Genomic DNA, 16677 nt, shown 5'->3' with positions numbered 1-16677 from the left:
TATTCAAACCTTATAGCTAAAGGATTTTGCTTCTTAATTCTGTGAGAGGCAGAAAAGTTGTAACACAATTACAGTAATTTATTCCTTTTTTCTGTAACGAAGTACTATAACGCATTACTAATTTACTAAATTTCAGTAATATTATACCTGTTACAATTTCAGTAACGCAAGTTACTTCGCATTTAACTCAACATTTAGTGGTGTTTTGTTTTTTTAAAAATTCACCAACACCGCGAAACATTTCTTCACAGAAAAAAAAGCAGTGAGTGTTATTTCCTGTTACTGTATTCGATGGTTGAGATGACTGCTTGAGATACATTTGCGACATGGACATTATTTTCAGGATTTATTACGCTGCGTTGAAGTGAGCTGTCCCGTCACTGTTCCCGTGGTCAGAGCCAGAACCAGAGACGGTACGGACAATATCTGTGTCCCAACAGGTGACGGTATGTCAGGGTGGACAGCAGTGTGTCCAAGCTGCTGACAGATAGAAACATGTCGGAATTTAATGTTGAGGTTTTGCTACACGTAATATCATTGCATTTTATCAGCAGTAAGTAACATTCATTACAACTGTAAGGTACTTTTAATTATTTTCATTTTCTCCTACTTGCCTATTGTACATTTTACTTCTCTATTTTTAAAGCTTTAGTTACTTTGCATATTCATATTAATTACACAAAATATTATGAATAATCTTTGATGTATTAAAGTGGATAAATAGGAGACTTTATTGATGCCAGTGGTGAAATTCACAAGCTACAGGCCAAGTCAAACCGCTGTTATTTTGGTGAAAGTAACTCAAAAGTAATGCAAAAGTAGTGTAAAGCATTACAATTCAGAGACAGTAATATTGTAATAAAACTAATTACTCTCAAATGACAGTAACTAGTAATTACATTTTGGAAGAACCTTAAATGTGTTGTCAATTTTTTTTTAGGAAGCATGCACAAACAACATAAAGCTGTACATGAATCATGTCCAGTGAACACCACTTCACTGTTTGCCAACACCTACGAGATTAGTTGTAAGTCTTGCATGGACAGTAGACAACTCATTCTTAGGATTATCCCCTAGTGCATCAGTTCATCACATCTCACACTCCAAAAGTCTCAAACTAATAAATGCCTTGAGACAGACCTTTTAAAAAATATATATGTTTAGTGTTGTCTAAAGTTATCCCAAACAGCAATAATCTTATTCATTTTTATTTAACCTTTAATTATATAGGTAATCTCATTGAGACACTTGGTGGAGGATTAGCCACACCTTGAAATGTGGAAATGTTTTCCCAACAATACTGTATGCTAATGAGCTGACATCCATTCCAGTAACTGTATATAAGAAAGCTCCACATTCAGAGCAACACTAACAACCTCCTCGACCGTCTGCGAGACAATCTACTGAAGTTGTGACTTAAAGGTAATTATATGAATTGTGAAAACTGTGATTTTTCCTGATATTATGAAAAGCTGTCCATCTGAGCACATCTTTAATATTTCCTTTTCAACAGGTGTGATCACTGTAACCATGCTGAAGGTAGTATTTGTGCTTGGATGCCTCCTGAGCTTCGCTCTGGCTCAGCCTGTAAGTGTAACATTCTCATATTCAATATCAATAGAAGTGTTCTTATATGGTGATATCATTATTATTATTGTAATAGTATAATGTAGGCAATATCAAACTTGCTATTGTGAATTTTCTACAGACGGATATGGAGCACAAACGACTTGCTCGGTCACACTCCGGCTCAAATTCCAATGAGGTGAGTGCTTTCTCAAACCTCTACAGCTCAACATTCAACTCATCCGAATCTCAATTTGTATGATGCATATTTGATAACAAATGTTTCTGTTTCTCTTTAAGCGTATATACTGGCCACGTCCTCCGGTGATTATGCCACCTCCGGTGGTTATGCCACCTACGGTGACTAACCCGCCTGCGTTGCATATCCCATGGTGGCTCAGGCCCTTACTTTCCCTCTTCCAATAAACTACTAAATAAAATCTGGAATTTCGCTAGAGATCAATAAGTGAATGAATTTTGACATCAGCTTTGTTTTGTAACTGTTTCCCTCTCTTTTCAAATTTAAATGTTGTCTTACAGTAGGTTCAATTAAACATGTGGATCAAAATCACTTTATTCTCTGTAGTAGCAGATAAATAAACTTCATATGGAAAACATGGACCAAATACAGTATGTTTGTTTTTCTTACAATCCATATATATGAGGAACATTGATGAAGCTGTGTAAAAAGTTCTGTATTATCAAACTTTTTTGATAGATAGATAGATAGATAGATAGATAGATAGATAGATAGATAGACAAAGTTTCAACACCTTCACTGTTTCCCAACACATTTGAGTGTCTGTCTGACTGTTGTGAGGACTGTGGTCAGAATGAGCCACCACATACATGGTTCACATTACATTATGTTTAGAGCAAATTGTAACTTACTAACCATTTAACAGAATAACATCATTTGTGGGAGGCAAAGTTGACTTTCTTCAGTTATTAGTCATGCGTTAAAGTGTAAATCAATATCTATTTATTGATTGCAGCTCGCTTTAAATAATTGCATCAGTTAAATAGATGATTGTTATCATTAACTTTTAATGCATCAAAACATTTATTGAGCAATTCAGGTTCACTATCCTCTGTTTCATTTCTTTATAAAAAGTAATCTCTGGCCTGGAGATATCTGAACTCTAAGTGCTACCTTTGTCCTTTTATTTGGTTTCTCCAGATAAATTATATTTTGGGCATTTTTAGGCCTTTATTTGACAGGACAGCTGATGATATGAAAGGGGAGAGAGAGGGGGAATGACATGCAGCATAGGGCTGCAGGTCGGAGTCAAACCCGGGCCTGCTGCGTCGAGGAGTAAACCTTTTTATATGGGCGCCTGCTCTACCAACTGAGCTATCAGGGCGCCCGATTTCTCCAGATAATAATCCTGCAGTGTAAATTGGATGTACCATTTTTACTTAAGTAGATTTAAAATGTGATGTCAATTATTAAAAGAAGCATGCACAAACAACATAAAGCTGTACATGAATCATGTCCAGTGAACACCACTTCATTGTTTCCCAACAGCTACGAGATTAGTTGTAAGTCTTGCATGGACAGTAGACAACTCATTCTTAGGATTATCCCCTAGTGCATCAGTTCATCACATCTCACACTTTTGAGACAAATATAAAATCAAAACACCTTTGACAGCTGATTGGATGACTGAAGGCATAATCTTTTCTTCAAAATGTGCACCTGCAGTTCTTCAGACCAAATTTCTTAGACTCTGGATTTTACCTTTATTGTTGACTTCACTCTTGATTTTGAAGCATCAATTAATAAGCTATACAGTATAATAACAGTAATAAAAAAAAAATTCTTGTGTTTTCCAGATGAGCCAATTAATGCTTCAGTATCCGTCACTTTACCATAGCTGTCAACTTAACCAAACCTTGCCAGTGTAGGCCCTCAGAAACCTAAGGTCATTTTTACAGTTCATTGCCCGTCTGGTTTTATTTTCTAAAAAAGCTTGTAAAACATCAACCCTGTTGTCTATAGTCAATTTATGAACATCATTTGTGCTGCAGTGAGGTCACTTGAATGCAAAAAAAGGTTGTATGACCTTAAAGACAAATAAATAAATAAAACGGAACATGAATCTCACAGATATGTAGTTATATCACACACAGAGCAATAAAAGCTAAGCCAATCTCCTGTCTAAATTAGTTCCCATATGTCTTGGGAGTCAAACTGTCAAAAAATACACATTATAAGTTATACAGTTAGCAAAATAAATACATTCTCTCAAAAAAAGTCCAGACGCTTTTGCCCTCATGACATTCACTTATGCCAATAATCAAAATAATAATGTCATATTTATTGAAATCACACACACAGCAAACTTCTAAAACAGTTCTCCTATATATTTGGAGTCATGCAGTGCAAAAATAAACATAATGAATATTATAACTCATATAAAAGGACAAACTATTTACATTTCTTCAAAAAAGGCCCAAATGTATGCCAAATCTCAAAACATTCTTCTCTGTAGAACTGTAGACTGGAGTGATCTATCTTTCCCACTATATAGTCTTTGTTCTCGCTCGGATTCCGTGGAGTGATCTATCTTTTCCACTACATAGTCTTTCTATGACAAACCTGCCTTCCCATTGGTTGAAAGACGTCAACACAATCTCGCAAAGCATCATGGGAGATTTATGCTAGACGGTAGCATGGAGCTAGCGGCAGAAATGACCGAAAACGTGATCAATTATGGACATCAAGTGAATAAATCTAGGATTAAGATTAAGGATTTATTGCTCAACAACTCCGAAAAAAGGCACAACTTCCAGGCTGGATAGAAAAACTCCTGTGAAGGCTAGAAAGACAACAAAGACACCCCCGTGATGGCTAACTCCTCAGCTTTTAGCAAGAAAAATCAGTAAGAAGCTACGTTTTACGGTTATTAAATTATCTAAATATGAATCAGAGGTGCCGTTTTGAATCGTCTATGATTCTCTAGGTTCCTTTAAAGTGGGAGGGCCAATGGCCCCTTCTTTACTTTCTACCCCTCTGCTTCTGGCACTCTTGGTTGGACCACACCCATCTTCGAATTCCGCCTTCACATTGATCTCAACTACACACCTCTAAAGTTTCGTGACTGCATCTTGCACGGTTGTGGCACTGTCGTGGTGACAAAATCAGTCCGCAGACAGACAGACAGAAATTTAAACACCCAAGTACTCATATCCGCCTCGGTGGTAGTTGTCACTACAGCAGTAGGTCCAGGACCACATTTTGCCATGATGACATACATACAGACTCACAAGTTGAAAACAATGTGTTGCTGTCGCAGCTAGTAACAAAGTACAGCAGACTTTTCTATGGACGTTAGTGGAGTCTGGGCCTAGGCCTTTGTGGGGCCATAAGCTGGGTCTGATGTACTTGACCTGGAAAAAAAAATAGTGTTTGTTACAGAATGATACATTAATATACACTGAAGTTAAACAAAACTAACAAAACAGCAATAGAGACGGAAGTCATACACATTTTGTAAGATCCCCACCAAATCCCAAAATGTGCAACAGTGAGCTGGCCGAAATAAAACCCCTCCCTCTGACTTCATAACTGAATGCTACGAAGATGACTCACACAGAAACAAACACTGAAAGAAATTATGAATACATCCGTGTTAAGTATAGTAAACATAAAGCCCTAACCATCAATTACACAATTATAATTACAGTTATTATCATTATTATTGTTATTGTATGTATGATTAGCATTATTATTATTATTATATGTATAATGATAATTTAGAATTTCTTCAGATTGGTGACCTGGTCAAAACACTTGACATCATCAACTGCCACCCCCTTCTCTCCAAGGTACGTGATGCAGGTCTCCACATGATTCCAGTTTGGTGGCTCACTCAGATTCATCCACATGAATGTTGAGAATTCTTCCATGGGAGTCATCCACTTCTCCAGATACTCCAGACATTCACTGTACAGGCCTTGCACATCAGCACAGAACTGGTCACAGCCCTTACCAAGTCCATTTTTTGAATGTGGGTGAGTGCATTTGCCAGAGGTAGATCTCAGCGAAGTCGTTTTCAAAAAACTTCTTGAGTACTATGGTTGGCTTTTGCTGAGACAGAAAATATGCCTTTAAAGCTGGAAACATCTGTATCATCTTCTCAATGCTTGGGAACAAAATCAGCCACCTTGTCTTGCTGTGAGAGAGCATCCTTCTGTAATCAATCTCAACAAAATCACAGTACTCCTTCAGGCTCTCAGTGTGCACAGTGTAAATGTGGAAGTACTGGTAGATTTTGAAGATGATATTCTCAATGTCAACATATATTGTATCTGCCCCATGATGAGCGCAACTATTCAATATGTATGCTGATCAGAGTCTTGATCTGCAGCAACCTCTTCAAATTTGCAAACACATTCTTTCCTGCTTCATCACGTCGGATCCCTCCAAAATTTGTGTTGCAATTGTCGGCAGTAAATGCAATACATTTTCAGACAAATTGTTTTTTGCCAGTGTTTCAGTGAGCTATTTTGCGATGGTTTCTGCTGTCTCATTAGGTGTGTCTTTAACCTCAATCAATTTTGTTTGCACACCACCCTTCTTCTGCTCTGTGGTTACTCCCATCTGTAGAAACACCATAGTACTGGATTTCTTTGAGAGCTTCATGAGCGACTTCAACAGAGTGGGGCACTATAACACCATTGACAATGGCTTCGGTCTTAGTGCGAGCACTACTAAACCTGTTAGCGATATCAGAGTCTGGAAATGACTTTTTTTAGCAAGGTACTGGTACAATCCATGGACCTGTAGCTGTTGTGGTGTTTCACAGTATGAAATGCCATTGCACCTTCCGCTGCATTTACAGCATCCTCTATTTTCCTCTCTCAGAAGAACAGCTTTTTTATGTTTTTCAGTGTCCCTGTAAGCTTTGAGATCTCCAGCACATTTATTAGACACTGAAACATATGTGCCTGCTTTTGACACGGTGCACTCTGCCTCCCAATTGTCCCGACCGGGACGGTACGTGGGAAATTTTTTTTTGCAGTTCAACTGTGAAGCTGCACTTACGCTTCAGCATTTTGTGTGCAATGCTGCTCCGCTGTCTGCTCTGCTCCCTGTGTATGTGCGTGTCGCAGAGCCGCCCACAAGGCAGCCTCTCAGGAATTACGTCACGCAACAAAGTACCGTAGTATTGTGTGCAAAGCGCCAGTCAATTTAAGTACACGCTTAATGGTCCCATGAAAAACAGTGAAAACCGGACATTTTTATAAATTTATAAAACCCCCAAAAAACCGGACGCCCCAGACAGTACGTAAAAAGTGGACATGTCCGGGCAAAAAGGATATTTGGTCACCCTACCGAACACCCAACTGTGATTTTAATGGGTTTTAATCTGACATCTCTTGAAGGTATAAATTTGACAATTTGTGACCGGTGTTTTTCTAGTGTTCGTTGACTGGTAGATCAGAAATAATACTCAGGAGTCATTTAGTTAAAATTATAACAAAACTTTAGTGAAGAATGATATTGCAATAATACAAGTACGTGCACACGGATCAGATATTGTAAAACAAGTCTATCTCTCCTAACAAACTAAGAGCCTCGCCAGTATCTGATGTCGTCCAGTCAAAAACCTGTCGTTTTATCCATTTCTGTTTCATCTCCTGGTGGTGCTGTCATCAGTTTGGAATTTGTGCTAAAATAGTCTAAATGTTTGGTTTTCAAAAACAATTTTAAAAAGCTGGTTATGTCTATTTTTATGTTTCTGCGCAAGTTCAGCAGACAGTGAGTTTCGGGATCGGATGTAGCTTGGCTAGGCTAGCTCCAAGTGATCTGAAAGTGTGAAAATCATTCCCAGTAAAGGACAATGTTGCAACAGTCATTTAGGTACCTTAAACGTGCACGAACGGTCTCAGAGTCATCGCTGCAACCAGGAGATGAAGGAGAGCTGAGATCCACAACAGCTAGCACATCTTTGTCTCTGCCACCCCAGGGTGCTAGCGGTTAGCGCGACCAGCGCCGGTCCAATGCCTCTGTCTCTGACTCACGAGTAGATGATATAGCCCTGTGGATCTGTCTTCCATGAATGAGCCCGCAACTCAACCAGTGCTAAAGTATCCGGTCGCTTCTTCTGCTTTAGCGAGTTTATTTGTGTAGGACCGCCAGTGGATAACAGTAAGGTATGTGAAGGCTACTCTGCCTGTATTGTATTTTGTCGTTATCAGAATCAGAATCAGTGTTCACAATTTATTGCCAAGTAAGTTTTTTACACATACAAGGAATTTGTTTTGGTGTTGTAGGTGCATGACACACATTCTCTAAAATAAGTTAAAGAAACAGGTTAAACAGAACAAACAATATAAGTATAAATATATGTATATATATATATATATATATATATATATATATATATATATATATATATATATGTGTGTGTGTGTGTGTATATATATATATATATATATATATATACACACACATAATGTATTAAAAATAAGAGAGTAAGAATTAAGATAAAAAGAGCAGAACAGCAGATTAAGTACAGTGGCATGTAGAGCCAGAGGTGGGGTGTGGAGAGAGTCAGGGTGGGTTCCGGGTCTTGTTAATTAGGCTAGTGGCGGAGGGGAAAAAACTGTCCTTGTGACGTGAGGTTTTGGTCCTGATGGACCTCAGCCTCCTGCCAGAGGGGAGTGTCTCAAAGAGTTTGTTGCCGGGGTGGGAGGGGTCAGCCACAGTCTTTCCAGCACGCTTCAGAGTCCTGGTGGCGTAAAGGTCCTGGAGCAGCGGCAGATTGCAGCCAATCACCTTCTCAGCTGACCGAATGACACGCTGCAGTCTGCCCTTGTCCTTGGCTGTTCTGGCAGCGTACCAGATGGTAATGGAGGATGTGAGGATGGACTCAATGATGGCTGTGTAGAAGTGCACCATCATTGTCTTTGGCAGGTTGAATTTTTTTCAGCTGCCGCAGGAAGTACATCCTCTGTTGTGCTTTCTTGATGAGGGAGCTGATGTTCAGCTCCCACTTGAGGTCCTGGGAGATGATAGTTCCCAGGAAGCGGAAAGACTGCACAATGTTAATTGTGGAGTCACAGAGGGTGATGGCGGCAGGTGGGGCTGAATTCTTCCTGAAGTTCACAACCATCTCCACTGTCTTTAGAGCATTGAGCTCTAGGTTGTTTTGTTGCACCACTTCACCAGGTGGTCAGCCTCCCACCTGTAGGCGGACTCGTCACCATCAGAGATGAATCCGATGAGGGAGGTGTCGTCCGCGAACTTCAGAAGCTTGACAGACTGGTGACTGGAGGTGCAGCTGTTGGTGTACAGGGAGAAGAGCAGAGGAGAAAGAAGACAGCCCTGAGAGGATCCGGTGCTGATGGTCTGTGAGTCGGAGATGTCTTTCCCCAGCTTCACATGCTGCTTCCTGTCAGAAAGGAAGTCAGTGATCCACATGCAGGTGGAGTCAGGCACACCAAGCTGGGAGAGTTTCTCCTGAAGCAGAGCGGGGATGATGGTATTAAAGGCAGAGCTGAAGTTCACAAACAGGATCCTGGCGTAGGTTCCTATGGAGTCCCGGTGCTGGAGGATGTAGTGTAGGGCAAGGTTGACTGCATCGTCTACAGACCTATTGGCTCTGTAGACAAACTGCAGTGGGTCCAGGAGGGGGTCGGTGATGTCTTTGAAATGTGAAAGCACAAGGCGCTCAAAGGACTTCATAACCACAGAGGTCAGGGTGACGGGTCTGAAGTCGTTAAGTCCTGTGGTCCTTGGCTTCTTGGGAACAGGGATGATTGTTGAGGACTTGAAGCAGGCTGGCAGGTGACATGTCTTCAGCGACAACAACACTGGAGACAGCTGGTCAGCGCAGTGCTTCAAGCTGGATGGGGAGACAGCATCTGGTCCAGCAGCTTTCCTGGGGTTCTGTTCTGTCTCTTCTGTTATATGAGATATATGGATTAAAATAATTGATTCATTACAGAGCTGCAGGCGCATTTCTATTTCTATAACAGCTTGTTACTGTTGTCAAGTTGTTTTTCCCTCATGGTTTTCTATTGTTATGGCCAATGATGCTTTAGGGCTTGTTAATGTGATTTATTTCCTTTTGTTAAACATGTTTATAACATGAATCTAAACACACTAAAGTAACAGTTTGTCTCGGTAGGAAATAACTTGAGTCTTGTTTTATATGACAGATGACGTCAATGAACAAATTCTGTGCCCGAGTATTGATTGAAACTGTCGGGCAGTGTTGTTGATCTTTATTGTTGAAAACTTAAAACAATTGAACAGAATTGTGAATATTCGGCCTCATGTTATACGAGCAGAAATAAATTATGTTTTGGGGAAATATTAGATTCCTGACCACTTTTACAGTCTATAGGCCTTAGATCTATGTTGCGCAATGGAGATTCCAAAGCGCTCTTCTTTTGGTCAGAACCAAGAAGAGCGATCGTGGATAGGTCCGTCCGACCGAAACTTTTTACAATGCAACAACATATTTAAAGAGCATCAAGCTATTACAGTCTATATTATGTAAGCACAGATAATATAACAGTATATTAGTCAGTCATTTGAATTAGGTTAAACAGTGATTTGATAAAAATTTTCATTTAAGGCCCACCCACAATTGGTCTGGCCCATCCAAAACTGGAATCCTGGCGCCGTGCCTGGTAACGACTCAGGCATGTGTCTGACCCTGTGAGATTCTACCTGGAAATTCAATGAGAAGAAAAACATAAAAATGCCCTAAAATGACCGTTTTAGTTTTGTTTGATTTCATGGATTACATGCGCAATGCTTAAATCACACATTCACATATTTGTTCATAGTACAACGTGATGCATTGATACTCTCTGTTGCAGTTTAACACAGTAACACAGTATTAACCAAATCTGTCCCCTGCTTTATGATGCTTTTCTAAAGTGCGTCAGCAGCTGTTTCTGGTGTTGTACTGCAATTTGTTGGGTTTTCTTGATCGCCATATCACACCAGGGATGAAAACACAATCATTTAAATTTGTATGGGTTGCTTTAGCAAAAGAACACAAAGTGGCACTTTAACAGATCCCTTTCTCTGTGATCTTATTTCAAAGCAACCTCATAGGCAGTGTGAAGCTGCACATTGTCACCTGTTCGTCATATGAGTTAAGTAATAAGCAATTTTCTCGTCGAGATACACATTTATTAACACCAGGAGCAACAATGATTGAAATAAAGGACTAAAGACATGGGTAGTGGCACGAACAGGTGTGCCCATAATAGGTGAACAGAAAAGGGAAACTTAGAGAAAGTAAAATTGTTCTAAACAAAAAAGAGAGAGACTGAAAGACAACATGCAGATTGTAGTCTCTCTGTTCCCGTATGTGTTGTCTTGTTTTACTTCCTGTCTTTTGGTTTTCCCGCCTTTGTGATTGTTTGCTCCGCCCTGATGTCTTTCACCTGTTCCCCAGCCTTGTGTCACCTGTCCCTTGTTACCTTGTTATCAGTGGCGCAAAAAGTGTGTATGCGCTGCATAGGGGCGCAGCACCATGGGGGCGCCAAAGCGATGGTAAAAAAAAAAAAAACTGTTCCCCAGCCTTGTGTCACCTGTCCCTTGTTACCTCGTTATCCTGTGTATTTAGTCTTTGTGCTTTGTGTCTGTTGCTGGTTGATTGTCATTCGTCATTCATCGTCTGTCTTTTGTGAAGCGTTCCATCCTGTGTGTTGTTGTGTTTTTGTGCTCCTGGATTTTTACCCGTTCCTTTTGTGTTCCAGTTTTTCTGGATTTACTCACCAGGGGCCCGTTTCAGGAAGGAGGTTTAACAAACTCTGAGTGTAACCCTGATGTCTGAGTTGATTTACCATGAGATGGGAAACTCTGAGTTTTCTGTTTCAGAACAGCTGATATGAGTTGGTTCAATAAACTCAGAGTAGGTTCACGCGCGTGCACCACCACAATAAAAAGGCAGCATGAATGTAGCCATGATACTACGATTCACCATGGCAACAACCACAAACAAACGGGTCGGCGGAAATACTCATACGCACATACAGCGAGTTAAAAAAACAACACAGCGGCTGCTGCAGAAGAGAGAGAATTTGCGTGGGAGAAAATTGCTGCTAGAGTAAATATTCCAATATAGTGTATCATATTTAATCATAAGTATAACCTAATATTACTGGTGAGATGGTATTGAACCTATAATCTATTTCATTTAGGTGCAATACTGCGGGCGAAAAAGTACTACGCCTACTAATTCCACTGAGACTGCAGCACCATCATTAACAGAATTATAATTCATAATCTTTTATTTCAAAGGGTTTACATCATTCACCTGCAATACTGTGGAACTCCTTTTTAATGGCTCTTACTGGTTTGTGTCCAGGGAACACTACAAAAACATTTAAAACACGTTTCAGAGCGAGGCACAATCTTCTGACGGCGCTACAGTGGCTTTACTAAAATGCTCTGCATCACCAATGTTGTAAAGAAAGCTACCGTTTAAAAACACAAAATAATGTGACACAAATAATCTGCATGCCCAAGATGGGTGACGTTAGCGATATGAGGACGGATAAGGTTATGTAGCCTAGGCTGCATTACAGACTGGGAAGAAAAACAATACCGCTCAAATAGGAAGTTATCTGAAAATTAAATTGTCTGGACTTCAATATCATCTCCCGACAACACCCTGCGAAGTAAAGCAGCTTCTTCATCAACGGGATCGTCGACAAAAGGAAATGCTTTAGAAGTTTTTAGAAAAAACCAACACAATCTTTTTTATTCATGCTGATAACAAACTGCGCTAAAATGCGCCTGATACAGACTGAATGAATTAATGAGGAAATAAAAGAGTGTCGTGTCAGAGGGAGGAGACTGAGAGAAACTCAAGGTTTCTTGAAGAAAACCTGCTCCCGACCAGGTTAGGTTCCCAGGCTCAGTTACCATAGTTACTGACTCTGAGGTGAAGTTACCGCTCTTCTGAAACAGAAAACCAAGTTTCCCTCATCTCAGGGTTAACAAACTCAGAGTTTTCACTAAACCTGCTTTCTGAAACAGGCCCGTGCTCAGCTTACATGTTTGTAAGTCTCTTTGTGTTCTCATTAAATTATTATTATTTCAAACTGCTACACACTCCTCGCCTTCCTGCACTTGGGTCCAAGCCTGCACCGTGACAGTATCTTCATATACTCACGGCAGTTTGTGTAATGGTCACGTTATTTAATCTATTGATTCGTGTTCACGGGGACGTTTTTCTCGTTTTTTTTTGTGGTGTGCAGCACGAAAATGTAAAGTAATGTATTTCAATGGGAAGCATAGTTCGTGTTCACAGCATGAATACGGTAGGGAGTAGTATGAAAAGCCAAAAATCCGCATACGGAGGTTGGTCTGGGTGGTGGATGGGTCAAACAATACAGGACTTTCACCCGCGTCCTGCGTGTGGCGTTTTGTTTCCCCGTTGTCTTCCTAATCACCACCATCCCGTTATTGTCGCGCATCCCCAGCGGGCGTCTCCCGGCGTGTGAGGCGTCCTTTCCCCGTTGTGTTTTTCCTAAACCCAACCTCTGCCATCCCGTTATTGTCGCGCATCCCCCACGTCCGTCTCCCGGCGTGTGAGGCGTCCTTTCCCCATTGTTTTTTTCCTAAACCCAACCTCTGAATAGATGGTTCCCATTTCGTGCTGGCCACCATGAAAAAAACGAGATAAACGTGTTGTTGTACACGAATCAATAGATTAAACATAACGTGACAATTACACTAACTGCCACAAGACCATGTTGTCATATAGGTCTGCAGACATTGTGGGGCTCTTGCATTACTAAACATGCAGCCTGTCAGGAAACGACACATGATAAAACCTGTTGCCAAGATGATCATTTTATGAGCTGCTTGTCAATGATGTGTTATTCAGATTTTTACCTGATTCGTTTTGTTTTAGCCCCTATCACATTTCACACTTTTGAGACAAATACAAAATGAAAACACCTTTGACAGCTGATTGGATGACTAAAGGCATAATCTTATCGTTAAAAAGTGCACCTGCAGCTCTTCAGACCAAATTTCCTGGAATCTGTATTTTACCTTCACTGTTGACTTCACTCTTGACTTTGAAGCATAAATTATTAAGCTATAAAATAAATGTTTTTTACTGTGTTCCCCAGATGTGCCAATTAATACTTCAGTACCTCTCACTTTACTGCAGCTATCAACCTAACCAAGCCATGACAACAATTTCTGTTGGCAAGTCTTAATACTCCTCCTCCTCCAGCAGGAAAATGAGGCAACAAACTAGCAAAGAGAGAAAAGCTGAATTCAAGATATGCTAACTGTTTCTCATGTTCAGCATTTATTTCTTGAGTGGCTCAAAATGACATCATTACTAAAAAAAAAAAAAATGATCAAGACAGACCTCCAATTTTATTCTTTCATTGTTTTTATTTTTCAAAAGCATTTGAGCATTGTGCTTATTTAACACCACACCACTTTATTCTGACAGAACAAAGTGGTTATCAAAAGGAAAAACACAGAATAGCCTAAAATGTGTGATTTGTTTAAAGAGATAGCTCTGCGATACAGTAGTTTTGGGGATTTTTTTGTTTTCCCACTTTCCAAAAGTCTCAAACTAATAAATGCCTTCAGACAGACCTTTTAAAAAATATATATGTTTGGTGTTGTCTAAAGTTATGTTAAACAGCAATAATCTTATTCATTTTTACTTGACCTTTATTTATACAGGTAATCTCATTGAGACACATTTGCAAGAGAGACCTGGTGGAGGATTAGCCACATCTTGAAATGTGGAAATGGCAGATTTCCTAATATTTGCTGTTTCCCAACAATATTGTATGCTAATGAGCTGACATCCATTCCAGTAACTGTATATAAGAAAGCTCCACATTCAGAGCAACACTAACAACCTCCTCGACCGTCTGCGAGACAATCTGCTGAAGTTGTGACTTAAACGTAATTATATGAATTGTGAAAACTGTGATTTTTCTTGTTATTTTGAAAAGCTGTCCATCTGGGCACATCTTTAATATTTCCTTTTCAACAGGTGTGATCACTGTAACCATGCTGAAGGTAGTATTTGTGCTTGGATGCCTCCTGAGCTTTGCTCTGGCTCAGCCTGTAAGTGTAACATTCTCATATTCAGTATCAATACCAGTGTTCTTATATGGTGATATCATTATTATTATTATTGTAATAGTATAATGTAGACAATATCAAACCTGCTATTGTGGATTTTCTACAGACGGATATGGAGCACAAACGACTTGCTCGGTCACACTCCGGCTCAAACTCCGGCTCAAATTCCAATGAGGTGAGTGCTTTCTCAAACTTCTACAGCTCAACATTCAACTCATCCGAATCTCAATTTGTATGATGCATATTTGATAACAAATGTTTCTGTTTCTCTTTAAGCGTGTATACTGGCCACGTCCTCCGGTGATTATGCCACCTCCGGTGGTTATGCCACCTCCGGTGGTTATGCCACCTCCGGTGGTTATGCCACCTCCAGTGGTTATGCCACCTCCAGTGGTTATGCCACCTCCAGTGGTTCCGCCACCTCCAGTGACTATCCCACAGTGGCTCAAGAACATACTTGCCTTCTTCCAATAAACTACTAAGTAAAATCTGGAATTTTGCTAAAGATCAATAAGTGAATGACATCAGCTTTGTTTTGTGAATGACATCAGCTTTGTTTTGTGAATGACATCAGCTTTGTTTTGTGTCAGCTTTTCACGACAACTGTTTCTTTCTCTTTTCAAATTTAAATGATGTCTTACAGTAGGTTCAATTAAACATGTGAATCAAAATCACTTTATTCTCTGTAGTAGCAGATAAATAAACCTCATATGGACCAAATACAGTATGTTTGTTTTTCTTACAATCCATATATATGAGGAACATTGATGAAGCTGTGTAAAAAGTTCTGTATAATCAAACTTTTTCGATAGATAGACAAAGTTTCCACACCTTCACTGTTTTCCAACACATTTGAGTGTCTGTCTGACTGTTGTGAGGACTGTGGTCAGAATGAGCCACCACATACATGGTTCACATTACATTATGTTTAGAGCAAGTTGCAACTTACTAACCATTTAACAGAATAACATCATTTGTGGGAGGCAAAGTTGACTTTCTTCAGTTATTAGTCATGCGCTAAAGTGTAAATCAATATCTATTTATTGATTGCAGCTCGCTTTAAATAATTGCATCAGTATAGCATAGATGATTGTTATCATTAACCTTTAATGCATCAAAACATTAATTGAGCAATTTAGGTTCACTATCCTCTGTTTCATTTCTTTATAAAAGTAATCTCTGGCCTGGAGATATCTGAATTGTAAGTGCTACCTTTGTCCTTTTATTTGGTTTCTCCAGATAATTGTTTTTTAAGATTATATTTTGGCCATTTTAGGCCTTTATTTGACAGGACAGCTGATTACATGAAAGGGGAGAGAGAGAGGGAATGACATGCAGCATAGGGCCGCAGGTCGGAGTCAAACCCGGGCCTGCTGCGTCGAGGAGTAAACCTTTTTATTAGGGCTGTCAAACGATTACAATTTTTAATCACGATTAATCGCTGAAGTTCTATAGTTAATCGTGATTAATCGCATGTTTTATCACAATTAAAATTCTATTATTTTGCATTTCAGAACTGTTTTTAAGTACATAATAACAATGGAAAGCAATTATTACCAGTGTATCTTGATTGGGAATCAAATGAATGCAAAGAAAGTGACTTTATGAACTTGAGTATTATTTATTTACTGTAAACAAATGTGTGAATCTGTCATTATTGCACAATTCCTACAAGTACCTAACCTAACTGAGATGTAACACTAACACTTTGCTTATACAGTACAAACAAAATGGTCCAAAAACCAGATGCCACAGCAGGATATTTAACCTTTACATTTTTAACAAGGCTTGAGAACAGTTGACTGAGCTGTAACACTAACAACCACCGTTAAGGCAAACAAGTTTTGCCTGAGCCCGCTAGCATCAAACTGTGTCACGTTAATATGCTTAGCTCGTAGGTGGTAGCTCAAGCTTGACGTGCTTCGGTGATACACAATGTGCATATGGCTTTCGACTTGTCTACTGAGACGTCCTGGAGTTTTTTTAAAAGAAAAGCACCATTCAGA

General features: G+C 39.6%; 1 protein-coding gene across 4 annotated transcripts; it reads left to right on the top strand.

Annotated features, from left to right (window-relative positions):
- The first annotated feature begins 1313 nt into the window (after positions 1-1313).
- LOC144530027 (uncharacterized) lies at positions 1314-15386 on the top strand. 4 transcript variants are annotated; one of them, XM_078269454.1, is made up of 4 exons: positions 1314-1422; positions 1514-1587; positions 14778-14846; positions 14948-15386. In XM_078269454.1, exons 2-4 carry the CDS (start codon positions 1531-1533, stop codon positions 15143-15145), a joined length of 324 nt encoding a protein of 107 aa, XP_078125580.1. In that variant the 5' UTR covers positions 1314-1422; positions 1514-1530; the 3' UTR covers positions 15146-15386. The 4 variants fall into 4 exon arrangements, with proteins under 4 accessions (XP_078125580.1, XP_078125572.1, XP_078125557.1 ...); XM_078269446.1 differs by lacking the exons at positions 1314-1422; positions 1514-1587 and adding exons at positions 4201-4451; positions 14580-14653; XM_078269431.1 differs by lacking the exons at positions 1314-1422; positions 1514-1587 and adding exons at positions 5408-5583; positions 14580-14653.
- Positions 15387-16677: the final 1291 nt, after the last annotated feature.

This window comes from Sander vitreus, chromosome 2 (genome assembly GCF_031162955.1).
Source record: "Sander vitreus isolate 19-12246 chromosome 2, sanVit1, whole genome shotgun sequence".
Classification (NCBI taxonomy): domain Eukaryota; kingdom Metazoa; phylum Chordata; class Actinopteri; order Perciformes; family Percidae; genus Sander; species Sander vitreus.
Note: the sequence above shows the minus strand (reverse complement) of the source record. Positions and strands in the feature narration are given on the sequence as shown.